General features: G+C 43.4%; 1 protein-coding gene and 1 long non-coding RNA gene across 3 annotated transcripts; one reads left to right on the top strand and one right to left on the bottom strand.

Annotated features, from left to right (window-relative positions):
* Nucleotides 1-1,837: 1,837 nt before the first annotated feature.
* Nucleotides 1,838-22,339, bottom strand: dhdds (dehydrodolichyl diphosphate synthase). Of its 2 annotated transcripts, none has more exons than XM_055656398.1 (9): nt 22,230-22,339; nt 15,638-15,841; nt 12,664-12,780; nt 12,032-12,174; nt 11,050-11,166; nt 10,015-10,116; nt 9,474-9,588; nt 6,256-6,363; nt 1,838-4,335 (listed from the first exon to the last, which is right to left on the bottom strand). In XM_055656398.1, exons 2-9 carry the CDS (start codon nt 15,698-15,700, stop codon nt 4,084-4,086), a joined length of 1,017 nt encoding a protein of 338 aa, XP_055512373.1. In that variant the 5' UTR covers nt 15,701-15,841; nt 22,230-22,339; the 3' UTR covers nt 1,838-4,083. The 2 variants fall into 2 exon arrangements, with proteins under 2 accessions (XP_055512373.1, XP_055512372.1); XM_055656397.1 differs by having other exon boundaries at nt 15,638-15,852; nt 22,230-22,329.
* LOC129709803 (uncharacterized) lies at nt 10,123-10,504 on the top strand. Its single transcript, XR_008725575.1, has 2 exons — nt 10,123-10,258; nt 10,354-10,504. It is a non-coding gene; the product is annotated as an uncharacterized LOC129709803 (long non-coding RNA).
* Nucleotides 22,340-23,644: the final 1,305 nt, after the last annotated feature.

The following is a 23,644-nucleotide window of genomic DNA, read 5'->3' as shown; positions in this document are numbered from 1 at the left end:
GCGAAGCCGCCTCCCTCGTGGGCGCCAAAACCGAGCCCGCGGCCGCCTCAGCCCGCCATCCCGCGCAAACTGGGCGGCGGAGCGCGAGATGGCGGCACTCACACTCTTGCGGGGCATCTTGGCTGCTGGTGGGGTGGGTTGGGTCGAGTCGGGTTGGGTGCGCGGCGCTGATCGGGTTGATGGGTGGTCGCTCGGGTGTCCGGTCCGTTCGCCACTCCTCAGCACCGTCGCTGTTGACTGGCCGCGCCGCCGCAACCGGTTCCAACCAGATGCCCCAGCCCGCGCCCCATTGGCCAGCGTCGTCACGTGGCGGCGGGCGGGCGGGCTGGGGGGTGAGAGGTGATAGGCGGAGGGTGATGAGGGGGGGGGGGGGGGGTGATAGATCAGCCGTGATTGAATGTTGGAGTAGGGCCGAATGGCCTCATTCTGCTCCTATCACATGACCTTATGAGAGGATTTTTTTTGGGGGGGGGGGGTGGGGTGAGCGGGAATGAGGGGGGGGGTGTGTGGGAATGAGGGGGGGGGGGGAGGCGGGAGGTTAGTGACAGTGCGGGAGGGACAGAATTGGGATGGGGGGAAGAGTACAGATGGAAACAGAAACATAGAAAATAGGTGCAGGAGTAGGCCATTCGGCCCTTCGAGCCTGCACCGCCATTCAATATGATTATGGCTGATCATCCAACTCAGGATCCTGTACCTGCCTTCTCTCCATATACCCCTGATCCCTTTAGCCACAAGGGCCACATCTAACTCCCACATAAATATAGCCAATGAACTGGCCTCAGCTACCTTCTGTGGCAGAAAATTCCAGAGATTCACCACTCTCTGTGTGAAAAATGTTTTTCTCATCTCGGTCCTAAAAGATTCCCCCTTATCCTTAAGCTGTGACCCCTTGTCCTGGACTTCCCCAACATCGGGAACAATCTTCCTGCATCTAGCCTGTCCACCCCTTAAGAATTTTGTAAGTTTCTATGAGGTCGTGAGAAGTGCAGAGGGTGAGGAGAGGGGAAAAAGATGGGAGTGCAAGGAGGGAAGAAATGAGGATGTGCTGAGGGGGGGAAGGATTTGGGGGGGTGGGGGGTGCAGAGTATTGAGGAGGGTACAGAGGAAAAGTATTGGGTGCAGAGAGGGAAGGAATGAGGGTGATTGCAGATAAGGAAGAAATTAGGGCTATGGTGGAGGTGTGCAGTGAGGGAGTAGGAAATGACAGGAAGGAAATTTAAGTGCAGGTTAGGATTGCGGAGGGGGTGTCTCAGTTGAAGGGCTGTGATGAGAAGGGGGTTGTGGGGGGCAAGTGAGAAGGGCGAGTCAGTTGCCAGGATCACAGGCTGATGTGGTTATGCAGCCACATTGTGGCTTGCCCAATTGAATTTCTGGTTCATGACATGGAGTGCTGATGAAAATATAGCGAGGAGGCACAATTCTTCTCATAGAACTTTGAAAAGTATAGCACAGTAACAGGCATTGGTCCACATTGTGCCGAACATGATGCCAAAATAAACTAATCTCAACAATCTACACGTGATCCATAGCCCTTCATCTCCATGTGTCTATCTTAAAAGCCTCTTAATCAACTTTCTTCATTTGTGTGAGATACGACTCCTATCAATGTCGTGTTTGCTGATTAATGCTCATTCCCCAAGGCCCCTTTAATGCCAAAAGCTGTTACGCACACCGCATCCCTGAATTCCACATGCTTTGTTGGTATTTGAATCATGGATGTAATCTGCGGCTGAGTTGCACTTTCCAAACACAATGTGAACATCAGTAACAGCATAGTTAATGATACTTTTCATCATTGTCACTTTGAGAGTAGGCTATGCAATAATTAGCTAGATTGTCTTCAATTTTTTAATGGTCAGGACCGACTTGAGCATATTTCTACATTGCATACATGCCAGGGTTGTAAGTGTACAGGAATATCTTGGGTAGAGAGCCAGCTAGTTGAGTAATGCTGCTGGGATATTTATATAGTGTACTAAACATTCCAGTATTCACAGAATTTTTAGGCGAGAAAAGAAATCCTAGAGTAGGACCCATTATATGTCATTAACTAAATACATTCATGATAGTGTCAAATTGAAAAATGCATGTAATCGTGAAAATGTATGGAAAATCCTAGGCACATATATCACCAGCAAACAGCTTAACCAGACTTTCCTCATCACCAGGGATAGAACATTCAGGTTATGTCCTTGTGAATCTCTTCAGCATCTTCTCCAGCAAACCATGTCCTTGGGAAGAGACAATAATATATTGCAGATCGGAGAGACTGGATTGTCCTTGGCAATATGAACTTTAAATTTTATACAGCAAGCAAGTAATTTCATCATTATTGCTTGAGAATGTTATTACAAGACTAGGAATGCCTTGTACCATTAACATAGGACTCTGGTGGAAGCACATCTTGCATATTGTGCCCCTACTCAAGTTAGGGTATGTGGCATAGGTTCACTAGATTGATTCCTCGGATGGCTGGTCATTCATTAGAGGAAGGATTAAGCAAACTAAGATATAAATCAAGTTCAAAATAATGCAAAATGATCTCATTGAAATGAACAAAGTTCTTATGGAGCTCAGCAGGGTAGATATAGGGAAATGTTTTCCCAAGCTGACATGTTCAGGATAAAGATGAGAGGCAATAACTTCACCCAGAGCATAGTACATTTTGGAATTCTCTATCCAAGTAGTTGTGAAGACTCAAAGTCATTGAGAATATTCAAGACGGGATAGATATTAAAAGAGCTTTAGGTATTATGGTCTCTGGAGTTAGTAGAAGAAAGTGGCACAGAAGTAAAAGGTCAACCATTATCTTTTTTGTTTTAAAATGGTAAAGGGGCCAAAAAAGGCTGTGTCTTATGGCTGACAGCCATTTTGGAATTGCAGACGGGCCTTTCCCTTCGCTACTGGGAAATCAATTTAAGGACATATTCAGTTGTCCAGCACACATTAATACATCTAATCTCTGGTGAAAATATAAATACTTTACACGCAATTGAATTTAATATTATTCTGGCATAATTTTTAATCTCAGAACAGGCAGAAACTGCATGCAAAGTCCATTCTGTGACTGGAATAGACAATGCTTGAAGCAGACCGTAAAATGATACTGATTCATGCAAAGGAGAAACACTTCTTGTAATAATGCACTCCACATGAGAGGATCTGTACAAATATTTTGCATCACATTTCTAAAATATTAAAGCTTTCACCTGAAAAAGTAATTAACCGAAATGGGAACCGCAAGATTACTTGACTTGCATCTCCCAGTATTGCACGATTTTGATGAGATTCATTTGCCACTGATTGCAATTTGAGTTCCAGTTCTAATGTGCGGGTTACAGAACATGCTATTGTCTGTACACAAACATCATTCAACCATTGTGATCACAGATTGCTGTATAGGAGGAGTTGGGGGGGGGTGGGGGGCAGCTTTTCGGTGGATCAAACTGCCACCACAATCATCTTGATGATGGTGGTGCAAGAGTGGCAAGTTTTACTAATGGGGAGAAAGAGACATTGGTAACAGATTGTTTCAAATCATTGTTGAGGTAAGGATAGAGGACCAACACCAGCGCTGGGATGGTTGCTGTAGTTCAAATTGCAAACAATTGGTGGGTACAACATTGGGAGGGTCAGAATGTCACTTATGGTAAGAGCACCGTAATATTTTATCTTTAGCACCAGGTTGGCACAAAAGTCTGGCTATTACACATTTCCATTCCACCAGACACTAGGAAATTAAAAGGTATTCAACCTCCATGTCAGAGTATGATATCTCGCAACATAGTGTGGCTGCAGGATTTTAGCCATTTGCATTTCCGTTGGGAGCCATCCATCCATCACTTTTTCTTAATGTTACATACATAAGGAGGCAGCTGCACTTCACTAGCTCATTAATCATGAGTGAGAAACCTGTTAGAAAGGAATTAAGAGATGAGATCCCGCATTCAGCACTTCGTGCTTTATGGATAGGGAAGCCAACTGGATCAACATCATCAGTCCCACCACAGATACATGATTTTTCACCAACTTACATAATGGGTATTCTTTCTATTGTCTTATGTCTGATGTTAACAAGACCTAAACACGTAGAAATGGTGTGGAGCCCTTAACAAGGTCTGTGAGAAATGTTTTCCTTTTGTTCTCTAGCTCCAGTAGAAAGTTGGAGACTCTTTCCTCCCGTTCCCTGGTATACTTTAGGATTTGTTCCTGTTTGCAGTCTGTGCCTCCCATCTCCCCTGCCTTGCCAGGCTGTGTCTGCTCCAGTACACAGGTATGGTCTATGTCCAACTGCTGCTGCTGATATGCTGCCTCCTGCAACATTTTTGCTTTCTGAAAAAGAAAGTTAATTTATATCACATGCAAAACTTAAATTTGGCAGATGTCTATACATTTATTGTTGAATGATTCTGTGTTTAGTTTAGAGATGCAGAGCAGAAACAGGTCCTTCGGCCCACCGTGTCCAAGCTGACCAACGATCCCTACACATTAACCTAAACACACTAGGGACAATTTACATTGAAACCAAGCCAATTAACTTACAAACCCGTACACCTGGAGTGTGGGAGGAAACTGAAGATCTTGGAGAAAACCCATGTGGAATCGGGGAGAATATACAAACACTGTACAGACAGCACCCATAGTTTGGATCAAACCAGGGTCTCTAGCGCTGCAAGCCCTGTCAGGCATCAACTTTACCATTGTGCCACCATGCCGCCCATGTGAATGTTACTAAAAGACCAACCTACAGTATCCATATGGTAGGCAGTTATGTCTAAATAACAACTGTAATCCCTACAAAAACTAGACGTCATACATTACAGACTAATTCTACAAATTGCTGGAAGTACTCAGCTGGTCAAGCAGCATCCGTGAAGGGAATGAGCAGGTGAAGATAGACACAAAATGTTGGTGTAACTCAGCGGGACAGGCAGCATCTCTGGAGAGAAGGAATGGGCGCCGTTTGGAGTCGAAACCTTTCTTCAGACTGAGAGTCAGCCACGAGACCCTGAGAGACCCGTGAAGTTTTGGGTTGGGACCCTTAGTCTTGTTCATTCATTAAGTATCATTCATTCATTGAAGATGGGTCCTGACCCAAAACTTCACCTGTTCATCTGCAGTTCCTTGTGTCTACAAACCAACTGTGCACATCTTAAGGTACACAAAAAAGCTGGAGAAACTCAGCGGGTGGCAGCATCTATGGAGCGAAGGAAATAGGCAACGTTTCGGGCCGAAACCCTTCTTCAGACTGATCGGGGGCGGGGGTGGGCGGGGACAAGAAAGGAAAAAGGAGGAGGAGCCCGAAGGCTGGGGGATGGGAGGAGACAGCAGGGGGACTGAGGAAGGGGAGGAGACAGCAAGGACTAACAAAATTGGGAGAATTCGATGTTCATGCCCCCAGGATGCAGACTCCCCAAACGGAATATGAGGTGCTGTTCCTCCAATTTCCGGTGCTGCTCGCTGTGGCCATGGAGGAGACCCAGGACATAGAGGTCGGAGACGGAGTGGGAGGGGGAGTTGAAGTGCTGAGCCACCGGGAGGTCAGCTTGGTTATTGCGGACCGAGCGGAGGTGTTCGGCGAAACGATCGCCCAACCTCTAACTGTACACATCTTAAATTGGGCAAGAGAGACGCCATTAATCCTCATCTGATAGTTGAATTGCCAGCGATGGTTTCTAGAGCTGAATTTGTTTAAAAAAATCATTAAGGTCCTGCTGACGACATGGGACCTTAGCGACTTTTAAACAAATTCAATAAGGCTGTTGAAACCTTCACATATAATTCATCCAAATGAAGAGCATTAATGTAAACTCCGGGATGGAACGATTTGAACTGTGTACTATTGGTTTGGAGACACAAGGAACTGCAGATATATGAATTTTCAACAAAGTGCTGGAGGAACTTAGCGTGTCAAACAGCACCTGGGGAGGGAATAAACAGGCGACGTTTTGGATCAGGATCCTTCTTCAGACCCGACATGTTGCCAGTAAATTCCCTCCCAGATACTGCCAGACCCACTGAGTTCCTCCAGCACTCCATGTTTTTGCTCAAGCTTCATGCATCCGCAGTTTCTTGTGGCTACATGTGCAGATTGATTGCTCAACTGAGGAAGCTTAGTTTGTTTGGTTTCAGTGCATCTTGCAGGACCAAGGTAACAAAGAAACCTCACTTTCTTGTTCCTCTTTCCGTATCCACTACACTTCAATGCCCTCCTTTCATTCACAACGAATGTTACAAGGGAAGAGCACTCACCTGAAGGGCGGGATAGTTGACCTGATACTGTAATATGGCCTGACACAGATTCCAGAAAGAATACTCTGGCCATAACACAGGCTGGAACACCAAGCATGAATGAGAGGTCTGTAACGGCAAACAATCATTATTCAATTAATGATCGGAAATAATGAATAAAACATTGAAAAGCAAAAATGGAGTGCACTGCCCGAAAGGATGGTGGATAAAAATTTGGCGTTGCCCTTCGCAGGAGTTGGAGTAAGCTGAAGGAGAAATCTAGTGAATGGAATAACCCGATTGCTTTTTCAACGAATCAATGTGGACCTCGAGTAAATTGGACTTGAATCTTCGCAGGTAAACAATCAGTAATGAAACAATAGGCGGTCTGTACAGTGGAGATGCTTTAGTTGCAGTGTTGGGCCATTCCCATGAGGAGGTTGGGTAAGGTGAAGGAAGGAAAATTAAAGCCAGATTCTTTGGAGGACTAAAAAGGATAGGAGAAAAAAAAAATTAAGGCATATGATATATTCTAGGGAACCAGGGCAATTGCAGGAAGTGTAGGGCAGAGGGGAAAAAAAAAAAGACAAAGGGTAACACGAGAGGAAAAAAAAAATTGGCAGCAAACATAAAAGGGAATCCAACTTGAATTGATTTGAGTAGCATCAAATAAGGATGAGACCATACATATTATTCATAAGAGCAAACAGAGGTTTTTGTTAGTCCATTATATCACTGGAGCATGGAGACTCTTTACATGCTGATCCCAGAGGAGGATCTACTATCATCCAAGACAATCACCTTACTCTTTTAAATCTCTCTGCACCTGTAAATAACTATTGTACTTGAGTTTGGCTTGATTGTATTTATGTACAGCGTTATCCAATTTGACTGGATACCGTACAAAAACAATGCTTTTCACTGTTACATGTGACAATAATAAACCTAAACCACAAGAGATTAATAACCAAAGATGACACTTATAGAAATGATGGCAAATTGTCGTACTATGGCCCTTCCCAGGTTGTGTTAGTGTTCGATTCCTAAGAATTGTTCATAATTTGAACAATTCGCAACTCGTAAATGTGGCCGCCAACCAATTTCCCACAAGCAGAGGATATCTGCAGTCCACCAGCAGTAACAAAGCCATCCCGCAGGTCTCCCAAACACTGGATAGTATGTACAGCTGTACATAACTCGGGCATTCGTAAACTGAGGAGGACCTGTTGTTGTTAGGAAAACGATTAATTCTAATGAAAGGTATTTAACCTAAAGCATCAGCTGTTTTTCCATCCACAGATGCTGCCTGACCTGCAGTGTATTTTGTGCATTTTCTGATTTTATTTCAAATTTCCAGCTATTTGCATTTGTCATAAATAGGTTCAACAGCAAAAGGAACAATTGGGATGATAGGAGTTTACTCCATTTGACTAAAGTGACCAGTGGCATTTATATTGTTGTTGCACCTATTCACCAAATTATTAATGACTTACGTGACAGAATAGTGAAGAGTTTATCCAAATTCCTGATAATAAAAGTTTGGTTGGAGAATCTGTGACTGGGAGACGTGTTAAAATTTAGAGCCAGATCCATTAGGTGTAATCTTAGGAAAAAAAATACAAGTTAAAACTCTGGTCCGCCATTTTGTGGTCTGGCAGCTCCCTTGTTTTGAATCTGTAGTACAGATCTGTGCTGAATAACTAATACTAACCAAGATCCAACCTAGAACCAACTAAGATCTAACCAAGATCTAAAATTAGCAGATCTATACTAATCTGTGCAACGTTTGCAATCTCAGATGATTCCAGAGCCGCTGTCTGAAAAAAGCTCTGAGAATAGCCAAAGACAAACTGCACCCCCTCCACACACACCTGGATCTCCTGCCATCAGGCAAGAGATACCGTAGCATCAAAGCCCGGACTATCAGACTGCTAAACAGCTTCCTGCCACAGGCTGTGAGGCTGCTAAACAGTCACTCCACCTGATTTTGCTGCTTTGCACGGACAATTTAATAACTCTTGCACTGGCCACTCAAATCAGCTGCCCTGGACATTTTAATGACTGTTTTTACTGTATTTTAATGTTGCTGTTTTACCTGCTTTTAACTATTTATACTGTTCCATCAGGGACTGGATTGTTTTACTGTTATTATGTGTGATATGTTTAAGTTTTATGTGCGATGCTCCGGTATTTCCTGGGAAGCGTCTTCTCATTTTGCACTGTACAATTGTTGCTTTGCAAGATGACAATAAAGGTTGATTGATTGATTTCAGCCAATTTACAGAAATGTTGGGTTACAGGTAGTTCTTGCAATCTCAGCGTAGCCCCGGGGCAGTGTTAATACTTAAAAACAGTTCTGTTCCGAGGAAGATGCTGGTTTGGTAACACAATTTCCATTGTCAGGTCCCAAGGGTGCAACAAAAGAAGAAAATAAAGTTTCAGCCTGTAATTCCAAAGTGTGGTAAAACTATGGAATTTTCTTTTGGAAGTGGCATTCAAGGCTGGTTCATCACTTAATTAAAAAATTCAGAATGATACATTTTTATCAGCCAAAGATATTAAGGGATATGTAGTTAGGTCATAACAGTAATAATTTCACTGATAAATTTAAGGGATTAATTGAAAATCAAAACCCTGCAGATGCTGGAAATTAAAAGCTAAAACAGAAAATATTGGAAATACTCAGCAGGTCAGGCTATATTGTCAGATGAAGAATCTCCTACACCAGATGTTTACTCCATTTCTCTTCCCTCAGATGCTGCCTAAACTGCTGAGTATTTCAGCATTTTCTGTTTCTATTTGAGGGGTTAATTGATTTTATGTGTTCACCTGTCTTGTTTCAGTATTCACAATCAAACCAGTTCCATCACTATGTTTAAAATAACAAAAAGTCTTAAATGTTACGAATAAAATTTAAAGAGATGGTGTTTAATGCATTCTCCAACACAGTAAAAAAAAAAGGATTGTGCGATGCTTTCTGTTTTGGTGATTAGAGTTTTGCCTAAAACGGATTAATTTTTGCATGTTTCACAGACATCTAGAATATGAGAATTTTCAATCCTTATGATCCCTTACAGATTGCCTTGTGCGTTTAGTTATTAAAATCTTTGATAGAGGCTCAAAATGCACGATTCCCAAACGCAGAATGCATGTTCATCAAAAATTAGCAGAATGGGTCAACTGATGATGAGAATTTGTAAACAAATGAATAAAACGATGTTCCCATGTAATATCCTTACCTGCCACAACAGAAAGTCACTGAGACGAACCTCTCCAGATGTCCGAATTAGTAGATCTGGGTCTGGGGAATTGCTCGAGTACAGGCACTTGCCCAGCAAAGTCTCAGAAAGGTCACTGGGACACAAAATATCAGAGATTATTCCCCTGAAATAGTGCAGGAAACACTGGTGCAACATCCTTGAAGTGCACCATCATTAACACAACCACCAGTCAAAATGAATTGTCCTCTTCATCTCCCAAACTATCCCTCCCTCTGCCAGACACCACAACCAGCACTTTCTAATCAACACCTCCCCCACCACTACATGGCACTCTTCCCTCACCTCCTCTATACTTAATATTGTCCAGTCTCCGCTCCCACCAATATCCCCACTGTTTAATCCCATCCTCACACCTGGGGAGTTACTATCCACCAACTCCCCAGGTTCCACAATGTTTAGTTCCAATCTTCCTTAGCTCAACTACTGACCCTGTCTACCACAGAGTGGGGGAGACTTAACCCCTCTCTGTTTCCGTGTGCACCTGGTGAAGGAATATTACCTGGGTCTTAGTAACCCGTCCTCAACTCCCAGTGCCATTTCACTGACAGCACTGGTGATCTCATGCCGAGAGGTGTAGGCAAAGCACACGTTCAGGAAACATCTGAAATAAAGCCAAACCATTAATGGAACTACATCCATTCCTGCTAGAGTGCTTGGAAGACAGTCATACAATAAACCTTTGCTTTTACAGACCTAATTATAACGGATTTTGCTTATAGCAATTAAAATCTGTTGTAACTGAGGTACATTCCATTACAGGCATATGGGTGAAGGCAGGACACAACGTCAGGAAACTTCTTAGGATTGTGCTATCTGTTTAAAATCTGTTGTAACTGAGGTATCCATTCGTATTGGGCAGGTCAGGAAACTTCAGGATTGAAAATAGTTATATTATGGCTTCATAAAATGGAGATTTACTGTATGTCTGATAAACCTCTGCCAGCAGAATGTCTCCCCTGGAGAAGGAAGTGACAGGGAAACGCCATTAATTCTGGGGTCTGGGGTTTAACAAGTTAGAAGATTTGTCTATCTGTGGGGCGACACAGCAGAGCAGTGGGTAGAGCTGATGCATCCCAGCGCCAGAGACCCGGATGTGATCCTGACCTCAGGTGCCGTCTGTGTGCTGCTGCGGTTTCCTCCCACGTCCCAAAGATGCTCGAGTCATTTTGGTAATTAGACTCTGTGTCCGGAGACTATTTATCTAGTGTGTCAGGAGTGCATGCAAAAGTGGGGTAACAGAACTACAGTAGTGTGAACGGGTGATCGATAATTGGCAAGGACTCAATGGACCAAAGGGCCTGTTACCATACTGTGTCTCTAAACTAAGCTTAATCCGATAACACAACTTTCTCTCCCGTTTCTGCCTCGAGTGCCGGTTTTGAGGATCTTTGCAGACCTTACAAAGTCACCCCTTGGATTACTTGGTTATGGTGGACAATCGGGAATGGACACCATTCCCCTCCCCCCCGCATGGTCTGATGTAACAAGGATTTAACTTGTTATATGCACAAGTATACAGAGTAGAAATCCTTACTTGTTATAACTCTGTGTTGCTAGCATTGCCTGTGCAATCAGCTCCTGAATATCACCCGGCAACAAGCTCAGGTTTCCTAGGACTCTGATACGAACACTGTGCTTCTTCAAATTCGCCCTTGTGAACAAAAATTAAAGCCGTTCATTTATTATTAATATATACTACAGGAACATTTACACTTCTTATCTAGGAGAAGCAGCAACCGATATGGAATAATGCAGATTCTATTGTGATTTTCCATTCCAGCTTCTATGTACTAAAAATAAAGTATCTTTTAATTAATTAAAATTTAAAAGGAAAATTTAGCAGAGTTCTATTCTTTAGGTGTTAGAAGGGATAATCTCCTCAGTCACTGGTACTTTTAGTGGCGTTAAAGCACACATGGATATGAGCAGACTCAAGGAGAATGTCCAGAAGTGGATCTATATGGATGAGATGCATGAACTCTAACTCAGCAATAAGATAAGATTAAGAGCTGGAGTTTTCCCTCATGACCACGAGTTATATACAGAGACAACAGGATCACTGCTGCTCTTTGCCTTGCCACTCCTGAGTAAGGGATCAGGGTTAACCATTGAAGAAGAATTGGACAGAGCGTATGGTCTCCAATCTAAAGATAGCGGAGTTAGGGGATATGGCGAGAAGGCAGCAACGGGGTACCGATTGTGGATGATCAGCCATGATCATATTGAATGGCGGTGCAGAATCGAAGGGCCGAATGGCCTACTCCTTCTTACCTATTGTCTATAATGACAGGAATTGTTGCTAAGGTGCAGGAACAGGACCTTTGCCAAAATACTAGCTGTATTAAAAGTAGTAGTAAAATAATGTTCTGGCTATGGCATGGAGTGCAACCTGTTATTTAGTTCAATTTAGTTTATTGTCACAGGTACCAAGATCCAGTGAAAAGCTTTTGTTGCGTGCTAACTCGTCGGCAATTGTGCATAGTTATACAATGTGGTGTAATTTCCTGAAAACTTACTGTTCTTCAAGGAGCCTTGTGAACTTCTGCCGTGCAAGTTCCATCAACCCATCCACTTCCTCTTTGGAGCGTTTGAAATTCTCAATACTGAAAGCGTAAACGGTCACCTCTCGTATATTCAGATTCAAACACCACCGAAGGGTCTACAGTAGAACAACAACTTGGTATCAGTTCAGTGCAATAGCAGTGCACAGCACTCAAATCCTGTCAAAACCTCCCAGTTTTTCTACACTTCTAACTCAAGATTTTATTAGATCTCTAAATAACATGATTTGGAGTATCATTTCAATCTGTCACATCCAAATAATCAATCCAAAAGTCTGATATTTATCAGGAAGGAAGTTAATATGCTTCTCCTGGAACATTGAGGTCCTGATATTTTGTTTGCTGAACCCAAATTTATCTTTTCAAAAATAAACTATATATTAAAAACAGATTTTCAAGAGGGCAGACAATATTCCAAAAGATGCTTGCTGTTCCAATAAAATAACTAAAAAAACAGGAAAAAAAAAATAAAATAAATCAGAAGCTCCCTAGATACTTCCACACCACCAGATTATAAAGAACAGGTGTCCTTATGCACTAATGCCACAAATAAGCATTTGACACATGAAGCTGGTGCAGCCTGTTACCTCAGCCAGTTTCTCAAAACCCTGGGAGTGGCCCTCTGCTCTCTCCATTCGACACTTCTGGGCAAATCGTCTATTCCCATCCATGATGAAGGCCACGTGCTTAGGCATTGGACCAACCTGCAGAATAGAAATAAAATGTTTCTTCCCTGTAAAACAACTCAAGAGTTCAAGAGAGTTTTATTGCCATGTGTCCCTGAGAGGACAATGAAATTCTTGCTTTGCTTTAGCACACCAGAACATAGTAGGCACGAATACTGAACAGATCAGTGTGTCCATATACCATTGCATAAATATATACACACATGAATAATTAAACTGATAAAGTGCAAATAAACAGATTATTGGCTATTAATGTTCAGAGTTTTGTCCGAGCCGAGTTTAATAGCCTGATGGCTGTGGGGAACCAGCTGCTCCTGATCCTGGTCGTTGCAGTCTTCAGGCTCCTGTACCTTCTACCTGAAGGTACTGGGGAGATGAGTGTATGGCCCGGATGGTGTGGGTCCTTGATGATGCTGCCAGCCTTTTTGAGGCAGCGACTGTGATAGATCCCATCGATGGATGGGAGGTCAGAGCCGATGATGGACTGGGCAGTGTTTACCACTTTTTGTAGTCTTTTCCGCTCCAGGGCGCTCAAGTTTCCGAACCAAGCCACGATGCAACCAGTCAGCATGCTCTCCACTGTGCACCTGTAGAAGTTAGAGAGAATCCTCCTTGACATACCGACTCTCCGTAATCTTCTCAGGAAGTAGAGGCGCTGATGTGCTTTCTTTATGATTGCATCAATGTTCTCGGACCAGGAAAGATCTTCAGAGATTTGCACGCCCAGGAATTTGAAGCTCTTGACCCTTTCCACCAGTTGATATAAACGGGACTGTGGGTCCCCATCCTCCCCCTTCCAAAGTCCACAATCAGTTCCTTGGTTTTGCTGGTGTTGAGGGCCAGGTTATTGTGCTGGCACCATTTGGTCAGTTGGTCGATCTCACTTCTGTACTCTGACTCATCCCCATCAGTGATACGTCCCACAACAGTGGTATCGTCAGCGAACTTGATGATGGAGTTCGCACTATGACCGGCTACGCAGTCATGATTATAGAGCGAGTACAGCAGGGGGCTGAGCACGCAGCCTAGAGGTGCTCCCGTGGTGATTATTATTGAGGCTCACACATTTCCACCAATACGAACTGACTGTGGTTTGTGAATGAGGAAGTCGAGGGTCCAATTGCAGAGGGATGCGCAGGGACCCAGTTCTGCGAGTTTGATAACCAGCTTGGAGGGGATGATTATATTAAATGCCGAGCTGTAATCAATGAATAACAGCCTGACATATGAGTTTTTGTTGTCGAAATGGTCCAGAGCAGAGTGGAGATCGCATCCACCATTGATCAGTTGTGGCGGTAAGCGAACTGCAGAGGGTCCAGGTTTTTGTCGAGGTAGGAGTTGATTTGAGCCATGATCAACCTCTCAAAGCACGTCATCACCATAGACGTTAGTGCCACTGGTCGAGTCATTGAGGCACGTCACCTTGCTCTTCTTGGGCACCGGTATAATTGATGCCCTTTTAAAGCAGGTGGGAACCTCAGACCTCAGAAGTGAGAGGTTGAAAATGTCCGTAAAAACTCCAGCCAGTTTGTCCACACAGGTTTTTAGAACACGACCGGGTATACCTTCAGGTCCAGGCGCTTTTCAAGGGTTCACTCCTATGAAGGATTTTCTGACTAATTATTCAGGTAAAGACACAAAGTGCTGGAGTAATTCAGCGGGTCTGGCGGTGTCTCTGGAGAACATGGATAGGTGACGTTCTAGGTCGAGACCCTTCTTCAGTACGAAGACTGGTCCTGACCCAAAATGCACTTTGTGTCTTTTTTTGTCGACCACCATCTGCAGTTCCTTGTTTCCACTAATTATTCAGGTACTTTTAACGTGGGATAATACACTGAGAAACCAATCATTGAAATCCAGATCAACTAGCTCAATGCATTGTCATATACCAGTGAACAATCCTCTCTATGAAATGCAGGATTGAATATGACTATGACCTGCAAAAAACAACTAGATTTCCCACACCCAGAGAAAACTGTTAAGAACTGACGCTAAATTGTGTGGATGCTGGAAATCTGAAATCCTTGGGAAGGGCAGACAGGATCCATGGAAAGACGTTGAAGTTCTGAGTCCAGATCCTAAGTTTCTGATCTCACTGTCCGTGGCCTTCCACACGGTTACAAAGAGGCCCAATGTTGGCTCGTGGGGCCACACCTCAGTTTTCACACAGGTCTCAATACTGAATTCTCCGACTTCAGATACCTTACTTTCTTTGACCAATTCTACTTGTGCCATGGGGCAGTCAATACAACATACCCTGACTTCCCAACATTGGCAACATATTACTCAAAGAAGCTCAAATGGCCATTCAATTAGACATTATCACAATTTCATCCCATTACTGACCTGCCCTTTGTTCTACCTATTACCCTCCCGCACTTCCTGTTACTCAGAGTAACTCGCGTTCACTTTCTCAGCTCGGATGAAGGTTCTCCTAACTGAAAGATTAACTATTTTCACTCTCCAAAGATGCTGCTGGGCTGGCTGAGGTCTTTCAGCGTTTGTTTTTAGTCTCTTGGAGATCAGTTCAGTAGAGAACCTATTATACCACCATAGGTCACATGAGTAGTATTTATTCTCAATTATGTATGCAGTGAGTCTACACCAACAACACATGACAGCAGTGATGCCTATCACATGCAACGACTACACTTACAGGGAGAGATTCTGCCACAGCTATTCTTTAGTGGATTCATTGCTGCAATCCAAATGAACAGAGGAGCTATGCCTCAGCAACTCTAGCTTCTCAAGCAGAGGGCTGAAATAGAAAATAAATGCACAAAAAAAAGTAATTAAAAAAATTAAGTGATTAATTTTCATGCTTAGTGGAATCCCTTGACTTTCCATCTCCTTAAAAAGAAATTAATACATTTACCTTTAGAACGGATGCACACAACCTCTCTACAAAGTTCAGCTCTGCCTCCTGGATCCAAGCCATACTGTGCTGAATGGCTTTCAATGCAGACACAGAATCAGTGGTATTCTATAAACTGGGAGATGAGTTGATTAGGTGATGCACTCCTTTTCAACGGAGCTTCCCGACCTCCTGCAGGATGCTAGCATTCAGGCTAGAGGGAAGCTAATTATTCACTAAAGGGAAGACCAGAAATATCACGATTATAAAAATAGAAGTCAATTCAGTTTCCCCAATCTCCACAAGGATTCATATAATTGTTTACAATTTAAGCACAATTCTGAATATTGTACTTTAAGATGGAGGCAATGCCTTAATGAGAGTAGATCTCAGCCAAGGTGAAATGAGGAATAAAGTCAGAGAACATTAAGAGGAATTTTAATTCATACGTTTAATGTTTAAGGTTCAGCAAAGAGCAAATAGGAGGAAACGGTTTTCTCTGTCAATGGAGAAATATCTTGAGATCACACATTTAAAACCATTAGAGAAAGAACCAGATGTGAAAGACATGGTGATTTGGATGCACAGCCTGGATTGATGGCAGAAGCAGATTGCTTAGGAACTTTCAAAGAGAATTCAAAATATATTTCAAATGGATTAATCTGCAGACTTCTCCTGAAAATTTGAATGGACAACTCTTCCAAAAGGCAGCAGGCATAAGCATAATAAGCTGATAACGCCTTCCTGCAACAATACCATCTCTGGATCTGAAGATTTGGAAGACAAGTCCCAAATACCTGAACATAAAAATGCTTACCTCACACATTCAATCCAGTATTGAGGAAGAGTTACACTGTCATCTGTCAAATTGGACCTTAAAATAGGACCCCCATGTGTTCTTTTTTTTTTTAGGTGGTCATGAAAGATCTCACAACACTATTTCAAATATCAGTGTGCTGTCTTACCCTCCAGCCTCCGGCTACTCCTCCTCCTTTTCCCTTTCTTGACCCACCCCCACCCCTGAACAGTCTGAAAAGGGTTTAGGCCCGAAACCCTGCCTATTTTTGCTCCATAACTGCTACCCATGAGCAAATTTCGATTCTGCATCTGCAGTTTCTTTAACTATGATAACGCCTTCCTGCAACAATACCATCTCTGGATCTGAAGATTTGGAAGACAAGTCCCAAATACCTGAACATAAAAATGCTTACCTCACACATTCAATCCAGTATTGAGGAAGAGTTACACTGTCATCTGTCAAATTGGACCTTAAAATAGGACCCCCATGTGTTCTTTTTTTTTTTAGGTGGTCATCACTAGCTCCTGGTATTTTTGTGAAAGCTCTATTCAGTCACTAGCTGTGTAAAGTCTCAGTACATCCTGAAGGGCACTACAGTTTAGAATTGCAAGACTCTCTTTTTTACCATATGATTCTGTCATGAACAGCACTGAAAAAGGCGTTCAGGTCTATAGCTCTACACTGGGTTTATGCTGCACATACGCCTCCTCCTTCATTTCATCCTATCATTACAACTTTCTACGCATGTGTCTGTTTAGTTTCCTCTAAATACATTCATGCTGTTCGTTTCAACTAACACTTGTGGTTGGTTGCATGCTCCATATTCCAATCACTCTTTAAGTAGTTACTAGTGATACTGTTCTTGAACTTTTCCCACCAATAGTGCAATTTCTATATCCAACTAATATCCTGACAACATTGCTAAAAACTGGTCATCTGGTCATTATCATTCTGCTGCTTTGTGGAGTTTGCTACGCACATTGTGGGTGCCATTGTTTCTACTTTACATCATTAATTAACTTTAAAAGGTCTTTGTTGTCTGTGAAGAATTTTCTGACATATTGAAGGGGTGAAGGCAGGACTTTTCTTTCTCTGCAACGGCAAAGATCTCTATCAGGACTCCTTTCAGCCATTTCTGATTGATTCTAGAGATATGGGGTGTTGCAACTATAAGACGTTGAATATAATTGGTTACCATTCACTAAAATGTGCAAGAATGACAACTAATCTCATTGAGCCTTGCAAAATACCAAAAGAGAGCACTAACAGGACAGATGCTAAGAAACTGTTTCATAGTTTCCAAACTGGAGAGCAGATAACCAAGTATTATGGTTAAAAAATGATAATGATATCACACATAATTAGAGGAGACCGAATGATAGATCCAAAGAAGTCTCTCAAGTTGGGCACCATGATCAAATGTTTTGAAATGTTTGCAGCCTGCTGATCTTGAACAAGGACACACTCTTAGATTGAGAGGCAAGCCATTTAAGTTTGCAGATGACACCAAGAAGGGTGGAGTTGCAGACTGTGAGGAAGGAGACAACAGGATAGAGATCAGCTATAAAATTAGACAATGAAATGGCAAATGGAGTTTAATCCAAACAAGAATGAGGTGTTGTACTTTGGAAGGCTGAATGCAAAGAGAAACTGTACAGACAATGGCCAGACCTTTAACAGCATTGATGTACATACAGAGGGATCTGAGGATCCTAGTCCATAGCTCCCTACGAGTGGTAAATGAAGTAGCTGGAGTGGGTAAGAAGGCATTTGGTATGTTTGCCTTCATTAATCAGGGTATTGAGTGTAAGAGTCAAGAAGTTATGATGCAACTTTACATTAATTTGGTTAGGTCATGTTTGGAATTTTGTGTGTAGTTCTGGTCGCCCCATTACAGGATGTGAAAGCTTTGAAGAGGTTTACCAGAATACGGCCTGGATTAGAAGGTATTGGCTACAGGGAGAAGTTGCACAGACTTTGCTGTTATCATGTTGTGGAGAGACCTGTTGGGAATATATAGAATGATGAGAGGCATAGATATGGTAAGCAGTCAGAATCTTTATCCTAAGGTGGACACGTTAAAGACTAGAGGGCATAGCCTTATGGTGAAAGGGGCTAAAGGTGATGTGTGGGACATGTTTTTATTTACAGAGGATGGTGGGTACCATGGTTGCTCTGCCAGTGGTGGTAGCTTTGAGATAGGAGCAAGGATATGCAGGGAATGGAGATATGTGGATCATGTGCAGACAGATGAGATTAGTTTATATTGGCATCATATATGGCACAGACACGGTGGACCGAACGGCCTGTTCCTGCGCTGTACTGATCTATGTGTAGGAAGGAACTGCAGATGCTGGTTTACACTGAAGATAGATACAAAAAGCTGGAGTAACCCAGCGCGTCAGGCGAGCATCTCCGGAGAGAAGGAATAGGTGATGTTTCGGGTCGAGACACTTCTTCAGACTCATACACTGTTCTATGTTCCATGATTGAGACCTCAAAGATCTGTGGGTCCCAAGTTATTATACATTCAAAACTGAGAATAACCAAAGGAAAATGAAGGACGAGACACATGTTGATCCATGTGCAACAGGAAGCAAACTTCCAAAGACACACACTTACCCTTCCATATCTCTAGTCTCCCTCTCCCCAGAATCGTAGTCTGAAATTAGTCCTAGAGTCATACAGCAATGAAACAGGCCCTTCGAATAAACTTGCCCACACCTGCCCAATATGTCCCTGCTACACTTGTGCCACCTGCTTGTGTTTGGCCTACCTCCCTCCAAACCTTTCCTATCCACGTACCCATCAAACTGTTTCGTAACGTTGCGATAGTCCCTGCCTTAACAACCTCCTTTGGCAGCTCTATCCATAAACCTACTACCCTTTGTGTGAAAGTTACCCACCAGAGTCCTATTACATTTTTTCCCCCTTCACCAAAAAAATGTCCTCTGGTCCTCAATTCCCCTATTCTGGGCAAGAGACTCAGTGCATCTACCCGATCTATTCCTCTTATGATTTTATACAACTCGATAAGATCACCAATCACCCACCTGCGCTCCAAGGCATAGAGTCCCAGCCTACTCAACCTATCACTATAGCTCAGGCCGTCAAATCCTGGCAACATCTTTGTAAATCTTCTCTGTACACTTTCCTGCTGGACAACCTCTTTTTTGTAACACGGTGCCCAGAACTGAACACAATACGCTATAAACGTTGTATATAACTGCAACAAGTTCTCCCAACATCTATACTCAATATGTGCAGGAAGTAACTGCAGATGCTCAGGGCCGGCCTTAAGCCGATTGGACCGATTGCTCCCAATTGGGCCCCGCGCTTAAGGGGGGGCCCCGCGCTAGAGTAATCTAAAGCTCCGTTCTAGGATCTTGGGAGCAATCTACTCTCGGCTCAGGTAGATCTACCCCGGATGGAGGGTGGAGAGAGGGGTTGAGAGAGAGTAGAGGGGTGGAGGAGGAAGAAATGGGTAGGCGGGGATAATGGTGTGAGGGGGAATGGAGAAAAGGGAGAGGGGAAGGTGGGTCGTTCCCTCACGGTCCCGGGGCAACGCTCCCGCCCCTCCAGTCGCCAGGCTTCACGCACACAGCCCCGGCTCCACCCCTCTCTCTCCCCGGGGAGATGCAGTGAACATGCAGCGAGGGTCGGGCCGGGGTTTGGAGCAACGTTTACAAACCTCAGCCTCAGCTCACACCTGTTCGCCCGGACCACGGCATCTGCTCCTACCACCAGCCCTCTCTCTCCCTTCTCTCCTTCCCTTCTCTCTCTTTTCTTCTCTCCTTCCCTTCCTTCTTTCTCTCGTTCCTCTCTCTCTTTTCCCTCCTTTCTCTCCTTCCCTCCCACACACATCACGCACAGACTACTAACACACACACATCACGCAACTAACATTGGAAGACTTCATGGCAGTCGGGTCAGAACCCATGACCCGTACCGTTGCTACGCAACTCCAAGTGGAGTACACGCGATGAACTGCAGGTAAGCACTAACCATTGTTTCCAGCGTAGCGGGCCCATTAAAACCCGCCAAAATTGTCAATTTTTGCGCTGTAAATAATTATGGAAATCAGGATAAGCGTGAGAGACATTTAGCCTACTTCAGAATTCCAAAATTGAGGAGAAATGACGGTAGAAAGAAGCGAGAGCTGAAGGGACAACAACAGCCAAAGTGCTTGGCTGTTTGCTCACTGCATTTAATCAACTAAGGCATTATTTGTGTCTTTTCTCGATTCCTTTGGCATCTAAAAAGTTTCAGAAGTGATAAATCTGGCTGTAAAATTTTTAAATCGCCCATGGTTCTCAAGTGGGTTTTTACATACAAAAAGAAAACACCTCTGAAGCAAAATTTATCACTTCTGAGACTTTTTAGATACTGAAGAATCAAGAAAAAACACAAATAATGTCTTACTGAAATTACACTGATGACTTAATGACATTACTGTTGATGAAATGCAGTGAGCAAATGCGAGAATCCAAATATTTTCAATTCCGATATCTGCACGGCCAATGTTCGCCAAGCACTTTAGCTGTTGTTGTCCCTTCAGTTCTGCTTCTCTTTACCTTCATTTCGCTTCACTTTTGTAATTCTGAAGTTGGGTACATGTCTCTCACACTTACCCCGACTTCAACATTTTTTTACAGTGCAAAAATTCAACAATTTGACGGTTTTTAACAGGTAGGAAAGTACGCGTTTCTTGCATTAATAATATATACCGGAAGTTATGGATGTCCTCCAGATGGATTGAGCGGCTCTGTGCGTCAAGTCCTATGACCCAGTGACCTTGCGTGCACCCCCCTATACACACTCACACACAACTAAGTTAGGAAGGGGTAGAAGCCCAAAGGGTAGGATGGGGCAGAAGCCCAAAATGTAATGCCTGGACTGGTTTTTCGCCATTAGTTATTGGTTTTCCAGGATCTAGTTACTTATTTTTTTTCATTTCAGTCATTAAAACAAGTGGTATTGGAACTATGTACTTTTCAGGGGTGATCTACACATTTTGTTTGTTACTTGTAGGCTTACATGTATGCGATTTTATATTAAAATGTAGCTTAGATCTGTTTGGTCCATTAACTCGCAGGCACATTCTACCATAGAGATATAAAGTCTATAATAGACTTTATTTGCATTTCTATGATTCTACAGACCTTGGCTGGGAACCCGGGGCTCACCAAAATTGTTCCCAATTGGGCCTCGCACCTCCTAAGGCCGTCTGGTTTACACCAAAGATAGACATAAAATGCTGGAGTAACTCAGCGGAACAGTTCTCGACCCGAAACGTCACCCATTCCTTCTATCAAGATTGACACAAAATACTGGAGTAACTCAGTGGGACATGCAGCATCTCTGGAGAGAACGAATGGGTGACGTTTCGAGTGGCGACCCTTCTTCAGGCTGAAAGCTATTCTATCCAGGTGCTGCCTGTTCCGCTGAGTTACTCCAGCATTTTGTGTCTATCTTTGGTGTAAAACAGCATCCGCAGTTCCTTCATACACAGTGGCCATCTCCTATACCGTCCCACCAAAGTTCTAGTATCTTTGCTTCCACCTTTGCTGTTATCCCGCCCACGCCCCACACTCGGAGCCAAACACCGATCGGCCTCTGCTGCTGATTGACCGTGGCGGAGCCCAATGGGGAACAGCAACGTCTGCCACCGCGCTCAGGCCGCCAGTCAGCCGGTCACACTCGCCGCTGAGGCCGGCGGCTGCCGATTGTTTTACTCCGCTGCCTCCCTTTCTCTATGTCCCCGGTAAGCGACAACCTTACTTCACCGCCTCGCGTTTCCCCGGCCGCACTTACGGAGCTGCCGGTACCCGCGCTCCAGGCGCTGCCTGCGTGATGACCTCAGCCTCACGCCTGCGTCAAACCGTCTCACCGCCTTCCTGATGTCACTCCGCAGTCTACAATTATTATTCAATTTTCAGAGTATTTAACAAGATCAGTTATTGAATCAGCCATTGATTGAATGATGTGAAACTTCTACCTTCTGTTAACACTATCCTTCATATCGAAGCACTTTGTTGTGGACCTATTTGCTCAGGGAGCTCGGTTCACAGATGTAAACCGGTCAACACAGAATGAATGGATGGATGGATGGATGATGCTGGAAGTGGGATGTGAACATTTATAATACAAAACATGGGGTGTTAATATTGTATACATACCACATTTAATTACAACGTCCTTGTTCCAGCAGATACTTCATAACATTTATTACAGACAATTATTAGCTGTTGATAGATTTGTGGCATTGAAGGCTAATTATTGCCCCGCTTAAACAAATTGGCTGAATGCAAGTGGAAAGAACAGGTATTCAATTGGCACACAAGTGTTCAGTTTTACAGCTCGTCCATTTTTTAAGTGATTGAAAGGAAGGCGTAAATAGACAATGATTCTAAGTTTAATAATACAACATTAGGTAATGCTGATGGTCGAGATGGCAACCTGCCTTCTCTCGGAGCCAAGGAGGTTATACATTCACTCCCCTTCTTAATAGCAGATACTTGAGTGTGCAATTCTTTTAATACGGGACGGTTTTTACACACTTGCTATAATTAGTCTGACAAAATAACAGTTTGATCCAGCCACAAAATGCTGGAGTAACTCAGCAGAACAGGCTGTATAGTATCTCTAGTCTAGATAGAGGCCCTGTTTCCACCAATTTTTCCACCAGCACGCACAAGCGCAAGACAGACACCATTGTATGCAGATGCCGAGAAGTGTGTTCAGCTCTGGCTGAACAACTTCTAATCTTGTAATTGGACTCGATAAGAAGTCTAGATAGAAGGAATGGGTGACGCCCAGAGATCCAGATTTTCTCCAGAGATGCTGCTTGTTTCACTGAGTTACTCCAGCATTTTATGTCTATCTTTGGTGTAAACCAGCATCTGCAGTTCCTTCCTACACTTTTGATCCAAACACATGATGGTCCAAGAAGACTGGATACAAGGCTCGTCGGCAGATTTAATGCATCTTTTTAATTTCAAAAATAAACTTTATTCTTAAGAGAAACATAGACAAAGATGTGCAAAAACTCAATATTCTTAGTGTCTGCACATTAAATATTGCTAGTGTGCTAGTACCTGACTTTACATGAAACACCCTCGCTACTCATGTGGCTGCCTCAGGTTATATCCCTTCCCACCTGCCAGCCAGCCAAGGTCTCGGTTCTTGCTGGTGATTTCCAACGATGGGACGTTTCACCAGACAAGCTG

This window comes from Leucoraja erinacea, chromosome 26 (assembly GCF_028641065.1).
Source record: "Leucoraja erinacea ecotype New England chromosome 26, Leri_hhj_1, whole genome shotgun sequence".
In the NCBI taxonomy this organism is placed as follows: domain Eukaryota; kingdom Metazoa; phylum Chordata; class Chondrichthyes; order Rajiformes; family Rajidae; genus Leucoraja; species Leucoraja erinaceus.
The sequence above is the reverse complement of the archived record's forward strand: the minus strand, read 5'-3'. Positions and strand labels throughout refer to the sequence as shown.

Bases quoted from the DNA above. Each gene is read 5' to 3' on its own strand.
- dhdds (XM_055656398.1), bottom strand. From the start codon at position 15,700: ATGGCTTGGATCCAGGAGGCAGAGCTGAACTTTGTAGAGAGGTTGTGT. The intron at 12,781-15,637 runs GTAAATGTATTA...TCTATTCTGCAG, and splicing joins TGTGTGCATCCGTTCTAAAG to GTTGGTCCAATGCCTAAGCA. The intron at 10,117-11,049 runs GTAAGGATTTCT...GCTTTATTTCAG, and splicing joins GCAACACAGAGTTATAACAA to ATGTTTCCTGAACGTGTGCT.